The sequence below is a fragment of the Heptranchias perlo genome, chromosome 16 (assembly GCF_035084215.1).
Source record: "Heptranchias perlo isolate sHepPer1 chromosome 16, sHepPer1.hap1, whole genome shotgun sequence".
Lineage (NCBI taxonomy): Eukaryota > Metazoa > Chordata > Chondrichthyes > Hexanchiformes > Hexanchidae > Heptranchias > Heptranchias perlo.
In genome coordinates, this window is record NC_090340.1 from 5,219,576 (window position 1) to 5,228,373 (window position 8,798).

At 40.5% G+C, this 8,798-nt stretch overlaps 1 protein-coding gene across 2 annotated transcripts; it reads right to left on the minus strand.

Annotated features, from left to right (window-relative positions):
- Positions 1–517: 517 nt before the first annotated feature.
- LOC137333240 (immunoglobulin lambda-1 light chain-like) lies at positions 518–5,734 on the minus strand. 2 transcript variants are annotated; one of them, XM_067997399.1, is made up of 6 exons: positions 5,660–5,734; positions 5,220–5,540; positions 3,333–3,641; positions 2,440–2,553; positions 1,809–1,852; positions 518–825 (listed from the first exon to the last, which is right to left on the minus strand). In XM_067997399.1, exons 1-6 carry the CDS (start codon positions 5,712–5,714, stop codon positions 652–654), a joined length of 1,017 nt encoding a protein of 338 aa, XP_067853500.1. In that variant the 5' UTR covers positions 5,715–5,734; the 3' UTR covers positions 518–651. The 2 variants fall into 2 exon arrangements, with proteins under 2 accessions (XP_067853500.1, XP_067853499.1); XM_067997398.1 differs by having other exon boundaries at positions 2,440–2,556.
- Positions 5,735–8,798: the final 3,064 nt, after the last annotated feature.

An 8,798-nucleotide genomic window follows, 5' to 3' on the forward strand; every position in this document is an offset into this window, starting at 1 on the left:
GTAATCTCTCCTCGTAACTTAACCCTTAAAGTCCGGGTATCATTCTAGTAAACCTATATTATTGTTCCTCAATAACTGAAGAATTAATAATTGAAAGCGACATTTATTTAACAGCACGAACTACTTTGCTTTAAATAACTGACAGCCTTTCCAAAACACCCTGCACCACTGTAAAAATCAACAGATCAGTAAATCTATAGATAGAAAACGGTAGTTAACTCAGTTTGAGATCATGGAATATGGAATATTAAGATGTAATAAACAGAGACAAGTTGGAAAAGAATACAAGTATTAGAGATGAGTAAGAGGAGATATTCGGCTGGAATACTCAAGGAAAATGTGAAAAAAAGTTTTGGTTTCTAATTGAAATGACCCTATTATCTTAAACAATTGTTTTCAGCAGCTTTTCCACTAAGAAGGGATACCGAATTTTTAAATGATAACTTTTACTTATAAATAAAGATTTCTACAAATTCTCACGGTACCCGCAATTATAATTACATTCTAAACCACAGATCCGCGTCTTGACGTGAAAAAGGCAAATAAAGTAACTACAAGATACAAATATACAAACCTGTGTAAGCGCCATAGTTGATAGAAAAATGCAATCGATGTAGAGCAGTAAAATGGGTGCCGTATTGATAATTAATATTACGGGTCCTTGGCATCTGTGTGGATTCCCGCTGTTACTCCTTTTTGCGTTGTTGTCCTCAGTTCAGCATACTCTGTATTCTTGTCCTTAGCTTTGGGCATTCCCGTTTTCTTTGACCCATTCAGTTCGAAAGCGGCATATGTCAGCTTGTTATCAGCTCTCGCCTGCTTGGTCTGTGAAGCCAACGTTTTGGAATATCGTTAGCTCATTGTTTTTAATCTCTGTGTTAAATGCACTAGTGTAACAAGGCCCATTATAAAATCAGTCTTAATTTAAAATAACAAACGTGAGTTCAACCACATTTATTGCACCACCCCTTTAATTTTAGTTCTACAAGGGCGAATCATGGCTCTGCTCTGTTTCTCAGCCGTAACTGGGCGTAAACTGTCTGATCCTCTGGGCCTTTAACTCTTGTCGTTAGCTTGGAACTGGTCAAATCTAATGCGGCATATGGTATCATTTCATCTGTTGCTCCCTTCATTAACTGCAAAACATCAGTTTATTATTGTTATATTCAAAGTAAAATACGGAATTGAATAAAGAATGGGAATGATGAGAATTAAATTGATGCTTCATTTTTCCCAGGTTCATGAGAAATTATGTCATAAATGGATCTCGGATTCCTTAATCGTGTCTGTGTATATTCCCCCTGCTTTACCAATTGTCTCCCTCTCGTTGTTCAAGGCGCTGACACTTGCTGAGATCCGACTATTGGCCACCTCTGATACCTCGCTCAGTGGCCAATCTTCATGTGTGACCTCAGTCAGTGACTGAGTCGTAGATTCTACCCTGGAAGACAACGCAGCGCAGGAGGATTATGTAATCACGCAACGTCCAGGTAGTCTCGCAGAATTTCCACTAGGAGTTACTGGACAACGGACAGGAACTGTTTCCCCTTTCTGGCCCAGGAATGTCAATGCCAACTGCAAAGTGCATAAGTTTTCAAGGAAACGTACAGCGTTTTCGCAAAGTTTGTCATTACCACTGCCGCCATCACAACAAGATTTCATATTTGTGTGAACATACACTAAATTTTAGCGACATGTGAAAGATATTTGTACTAAATGGAGTTAGAGTGTAATGACTTGATTTGAGAACGCCGATGTTGTCTCTTCCTTGTTTGAAATACCTGCTCCAGAGAATGATGTAAACCTACCCGCTCTTCATGACGGCCTGAACTCTCCACAGATCTCCCTGCTCCTAGCAATGAATGAAATTAAAATTCCTTCATGAAAATTTGCATTCAATTTATGCATCAATTTGTAAAGACATTCTGATAGATTTTTTCAAAGTTAAGCATTTCTTTCAATATATTATTTGGAAACTGAAACCCTGCAGTATTCAAAAGTTGCACATTGACTTCAGAGTCCAGCGGTACTCTTAATCTACCGGGTAGATCTTCAATTTGAGAACAATAGAGGAGAAAATCGGATGCTTTCTATAAAGGGCGACCGAACGGAACTGCAGATTTACGCCCACACCAAAAGTTGAAAATCTACTCCTTCGTGTTTGACGCCCGGCAGTCCGGATATTGATATTTGTCAAAATGCAGCACCAAGCAAAGCGATTATAAATGTACCAGACTGTAACCAGCACTCCACGGTGCAAAATATAAAGATCAATTCATTAATTCTATGAAGAACTGGATTTCAAGAAGTGAATTTATTGCTATGTTCACGAACCTGATGCTATATATATGTTAGTTAATAATCAATTTATTGTGCTTCTACTTAACCGTGACCACACTCGCTCTAAAATAAATGTGAACGAAATGGGTAATGTCTTACCGTTCCTTATTTTTAGTTGGCGGCGACTCCCAATGACGAACGCCAGCAGCAGAAATGTTAATCCACCCCCCGTACATCCAGAAATGAGCAAATGCTTCGAAGTATTGTTATCGCCTGCTAGAATACATAAAATGTCGACAAAAATAACTATATGTTGTAGATAATGTTCTTTAATCAAATGATTTGTAAAGTGACAATTTTCAGCAATATTGTAATGACCTGGTGTGGCCCGGATTATTAATTTGTGGATTCCTATCTGCACCTGTCGATAGGGTCAAATATTCATCACAGAACTGGTTTCACAGAAAAGCCAAATGGAGGCCGGGTCAGTGGCAATGTTAGCAGAGGCCTGGGATTAGAAAGCAAGACTACAGCCCAGGATAATCGAGGTTGATGCAGAGAAACAAAATTATGTTAATAAGTAAAATCGCTTAAAGTGGAGACAAAACGTACAGAATATTACATTTAGAAGTGACAATCAAACGACTGAAACCAACAGTCTGAATTTTAAAATTCTTGCATCAAATGATTGAGAATCGCTAATATTTTAGCAATTTCTGGAAATAAATTGCCTTTAAGAACTGCCTACAGTGATTGCATTGAAAATATAATTTCCATTTATCATATAATTAGTGATACAGTACTGCATTGCTAACTTAGACACAACAATGGATTTTTGCTCCGTGTGAAGTCAAAGTGAAGCAGTGAGCAACTATTCCCTCCATGGAGTCCAACTCCGCTTCACTCGGAGTCTGATCCTGACTCCGGATGTACAGTACAGGTTTGGCTCCGGTGCTAATCTAAACGGATTCCTACCAACGCTAAACTTGCAGTATAAATGTACACGTATTTAACGCAAGTTAATTTTGTTTGTGAGAATGACGGCACCTTACCTAGCTTAGAAAATTGGACAGTGAACGTCACATTAGCTGGAGCTGGGAGGGTAAGGTGAGACACTTGACAAGTATAAATAGCCCTGCTCCTTAAGGGCTGTGTCTCCTTCAACAAGCTGGAAACTTCATACAGTCCGTCTATGTTCAACGTTGTTGTTGTCTCTATGCCGATCACAATCTCAATCCCATCTTTGTACCAAGTGAGGGAGAGAGCCTCCGGGTAAAAGTTATCAGTTTTACACACGAGATTCAGACTGGATGAATTTACTTCAGGTACTTTTGTGAAAATCCTCAGTGGAGTTGGCGGAACTGTGGAATAAAAGTCAGAGTTTACAAAGAATCTGCTCTTTATTTGTTGTCCTTAAACAAGATGTCATTAACATATCTTAGTACTGAATGACTACTGCGAAATTGCATTCATTAGATGAAAAATAATTAACCAATATATTTTGGAAGTATCACAATATTTTACTTCTATGTCAATTTTCTATTATTAATTTGCAGGGCTGTGGGAAGAGGGGGGTGAGTGGGACTAATTGGATAGCTCCTTTAAAGCGACACGACGGGCCGAATGGCTCCCTTCTGAGCTCTATGATTCTATGTCTCTCAGATTTTATAGCCGTTGAAGATTGAGTTTTTTGACATGTAATCTCCAATACAAACGTTTTTAAAGAGTCAGAAAGACAGGTTAGTATTTAATATAACGAAGCATCGTGAGCTGTTAATCTCGGAATCGAATTTTGGTTTCCACGGCGCAAAAAGAAAAGCCATCAGCCTCAAACAAATCGATTTACGTTTCAAACCAAATACCTTTAGTTTTCTGTCCGTTGAAAAGGTTGGCATAAATATTCAAATTTTTATTCGGTAACCTTTTTCTTTGAAAGTGAAGAAGGTGGTTTTGCAGAATTTGAAACAGGAAGCATGTTCTTCATCAAAGACGGGTGATTGGTATATTGAGAACATAACTATAGTAATAAAATGTTACTAGACCATATTTTATCTTTGAACGAGTTTGCGTGTGAGCAAGTGCGGGTTACCGGCATTCGTATCCCGGGATACTGCTGTGCCCATCTCGAGACATAACACGGGAAAACTGAACTTATAATATGGGAGCTGTCTCGGAAGTCACATTAACAAGTCCTAATTTAAAGCGCTCGAGCATTTTTATAATATGATTGTATACAGACTTCATATTTAATTAAGATATTTATAGAAAAGAAACAACGCACCACTGTTGCTGCGCGCGTTTTTAGTAAAAAATTCAGTAAGGGTGCAAATATTATTAAAGGAAAATTATACATAATCATCCAATTTCGCAATAAATTATAATGGAATTTTGGAAAGAAATATTGAAACCTACCGGAGATCAAAACGAATCAGGAACAGATCTGCACTTAAAGTGCTGTAAGCTGCAGGGCGACGGAGCGGGTGCTGGAAGGTGGGATTAGAATGCTTGTTTTCGAGCCGGCGCGCACACGATGGGCCGAATGGCCCCCCGTTGTGCTGTATCTTTTCTATGATTTCTCTGGCTCTATCTTAGATCTATTTAGACCGTATTAAAGTAGTTCTAGGCGTAGCGATATAAGAACCGGAGAACGATTTAAAATGATTATGGAACCTCTGTTAACATGAGTTTGGAATAAACTCCTTCTTTCGCACTTTGGCATCAGTGAAATTACACAATTGTATAATGATAGCGGTGAGTATAAAACACAATAGAGTAAGTAATGTATGTACTTCAAGGGGACCCGTAAGTTAAATGCTGCATGAACATTAAGTAGCATGGATTGAATATGCAGTTTGCTGAAACATTTTAAGTCTAACATGATAACAAGAACACCGAACATCTCTGTGTTGTAGTTCTTTCTCCTTCACAGTTTTACTTACCGGAGACTTTGATCGTTGAGCCCGTTCCATTTACAATTCTGGCTCCCAGGTTTCTCACTCCGCAGTAATAGACCCCAGAGTCCCGCGCACTGATATTCAGAAGATGAAAGGAGGCTCCCCCTTGTTTAAAAATGAGAAATCTATTCCTGCTTTCGGAGACAGTTTGCAGAAAGTTACTTTCGCCAAGTTTCCACCAGTAAACATTCACATCTGAGTTATCTTGAAAAATAGGGAATGTGCAATAGACGGTGATGTTTGAACCTACGAGCGCGCTCATTGTTTCAGGAGCCTGGGAGACTTGAAATTGAGCGTCAATAGCAACTGTCAGAAAACACAACGATAATTATTTAGAAGACACGAAGGAAGAATGAGGGAGGTAAAATTAACAGGATATTAAAAATGGGCAGAGCTAAAGCAGAGGGAGAAAGAGCAGAAAATACCTGTGCACGTAATCCCCAGGACCCAGATGAACTGAGGTACAGCGCGTACAGACATATTGAACAATGAAAATCGACCTCTCTGCTGTGAATACCCACTGTCATTTGAAATCAAAAGGTATGCACATAAGCTGATGTTAAACAGAGGAAATGACACGCAATATCAACGGGCGTAATTGGAGCTGTCAGATGACGCGCTTATTTGAAGACAGCAGGGCTAATTTTCCCCGAAGACCCATTCGGACGGAAGTGCACCGGATGTTCCATTCCGCCTGCCTGATAACTCCGCAGCTGACCCCAGTTAATATCGTAGGTCACATCCAAATAAGCACTAAGCTTCCGTTGATGATCTGGCAGCGATTGGGCGCAAGTGAATATTTTGGAGAACAAATTGGGATGCTGCTGCAGGATTTAAAGTCCTGTTGCAACTTAAAGGGGATGTGGCATTAGGAGAAACATTGGCGAGGAAGTGCAAAGTGATATCAATAGGAACAAGAGAGCTTCCAACCTCAAACTCAGCGACGCCGTGTTGCTGTTCCGCCTGCATGCACTGAGGTCAAGGCAATCAAATTTATTTGGCACACAAGGCAAGGGACCATCTTGTGTCACTGTGATGCACAGTGAAGGGAGGTAGCAGAAGAAGTTACTCCCCGCTCAACAGCCCTCAGGTAAGGAACTAAACGACGGGAAAATTGTATTGACCAGAATGGCAAGGTAAGTGTGTCACTCACCTACATTAACGTCTTCTCAGCTGCAACCTTATATGTTGGCATAATCAATATGTTTCGGAGCTAAGTGTGATGCTGGTATGCATATAGTGAACTCCATATGCTCTTACACAGAGTTGTCACTCCGTTGACATAACAATAGAAAACGTAAGACCACCCGCACTCTATATGCTTCCCATTTAGGCTGTCATAGAATCATAGAATCATAGAATCATAGAAGTTACAACATGGAAACAGGCCCTTCGGCCCAACATGTCCATGTCGCCCAGTTTATACCACTAAGCTAGTCCCAATTGCCTGCACTTGGCCCATATCCCTCTATACCCTTCTTACCCATGTAACTGTCCAAATGCTTTTTAAAAGACAAAATTGTACCCGCCTCTACTACTGCCTCTGGCAGCTCGTTCCAGACACTCACCACCCTTTGAGTGAAAAAATTGCCCCTCTGGACCCTTTTGTATCTCTCCCCTCTCACCTTAAATCTATGCCCCCTGTCACTACCATCCTTCTGAGTTTAACAGTTATGAGTCCTGAGGATTGCATGCCGTCAACGGTCCATCTGACAGATTCCTGAGCTGAATCAGAATTTCATGTAACTTAGTCTGCATTTGTGTTGCAAGAAAGGATGACACATTATGCGGAGAGAAAGCCCACAGAGAAAGGAGTCGCAAATGTATCACAGTTAATTCCTTCCAAGAGGCAATTAGCATCGGAGAACTGATGGTGACAGAAGATGTTGGGAATGAACAGAGTTTCGTCCGTTGGTAGCAATAGATTTGCACGTAGATAAAATACTTTTGGCCTCTGAAGCTTCAGCAGCCAATATATGCCCTCAGCCATACTGCTGCAGTGGTATTGGATTCAGGAAAATTCAAGGGAGCTCATCGGTTTAAAGCCTGTGTCACCATTTCCTCCATCCCGTTGAAATGCCTCCAAATGTGCCTGTTAACATGGCTGATGTCGTACCCTCCTCCACCAACAGCCGTCCTGCCAGAATACCTTCACGCATACTGTCATGTATTCCATTACATCACAATGGCACCTAAAGACAAGCACACGTGAGCTTTAGACTAGTGACGTGAAAGGAAATATACTGCATGACACAGACTTCACAAGTAGCCATCTGGCAGAGAGCATGGAGCAAGTGGACGGGATCACTTGAAATCAAAGGCTTCAGAAGTGTTAGACGTCACCTGTAAAGCTTCGAGTCACAGATCTCACAGGTCCAATTTTCAAACAATTGTGCTCCATCTGTCTGGAATGTAGGATTTCAACCCCTACTCTCAGGTTTATAATTGAATCCAATTCAAGGGCTGGTTTCTGATAAAAACAAGACCACTACGGTACTGGTTTATGGTTAAAGGTAAAACAGATTTATTAAGCACATCACAATTAGTACAAAGAAAGTGATACTTAACAAAGAGGAATAGTCACAGTCAGTTCCTCGAAACCTTGGAAGTATCCCTCCAAGTGATTGTGGCGCGGTCTCTCTCTCTCTCTCTTGCTGTGTTCTGTTGACTGAAGACTTCTCTTCTTCCTCGCCAGAATCTTGTCTCCCACCCTTTAGAAGTTACGTTCCAAGCCACTTCTGGTACCATCTGTGGCTTGTTGTTACAGATTTAACCATATCTTATGTTACAGTTCCATTGTCAGTCTTCACAGGACCGTTTGTATAAACAGACTTCTATTCACTAGCTTGCGGGGGCTCAACATAGAGGGGCCTTAGCCTGGCTTACTCCTTGATTTATTTCACCTCCCATCCTCCCTCAAGCCTGTGATTTTCCCACGGTCTTTCAATTGTCACTTCAATACTGTCAGCATTCTGTTAGTTTTAATTGCAAACTTGACTATAATAACTATCATGCACCCTTCTCGGCCCACCAGCACTTTCTTATTGAATACACATTACATGGTTCATTCTATATTAATGCACAGTACAGTTTACATTGATTGATACATAGATTCATATTACATTTCATTCTACTTCTACCATTGATTATAATTATACTAAATTATATATTTTATTGGGTTAAATCTTACAATTCCCTACCTTGACGGTGAGGCATTTATGCTGATCCCTCATACTTCATGCAAATATATTTTACATTCCTATTTTTGCTACTTTCTATTAGGTCTTGGGTTCTTATCCCCCATAACTGGTCTCTCATCTGGCGCACTAAGTGTTTCAAATAACATGCATTGGAAACTAGACAAATCAGGACTAATAGCTGCGCCAGTACCAACAGGTGCGAAAGCGTTCTGATCCAGGGAGGAATTACGATGTTTGATCCTATGTCCCACCAATGTGTAGTGCCCCCTCCCCCTGGGATCTCCTTAGCCACTTCGTCATTTCCCTGTTCCAGTTCGAATGGATTCCTCACTGTCTACAATTATGGGTCCCTTTAAAGCTTCTT

What these genes read in the sequence shown, in the direction of transcription:
- LOC137333240 (XM_067997398.1), bottom strand. Translation starts at nt 5,714, where the DNA reads ATGTCTGTACGCGCTGTACCTCAGTTCATCTGGGTCCTGGGGATTACG. An exon ending in TGTCCAATTTTCTAAGCTAG is followed by an intron (nt 2,557 to 3,332) that starts GTAAGGTGCCGT and finishes TATGTATTCTAG; the next exon opens with CAGGCGATAACAATACTTCG. An exon ending in CAGGCCGTCATGAAGAGCGG is followed by an intron (nt 826 to 1,808) that starts GTAGGTTTACAT and finishes TTGGCTTCACAG; the next exon opens with ACCAAGCAGGCGAGAGCTGA.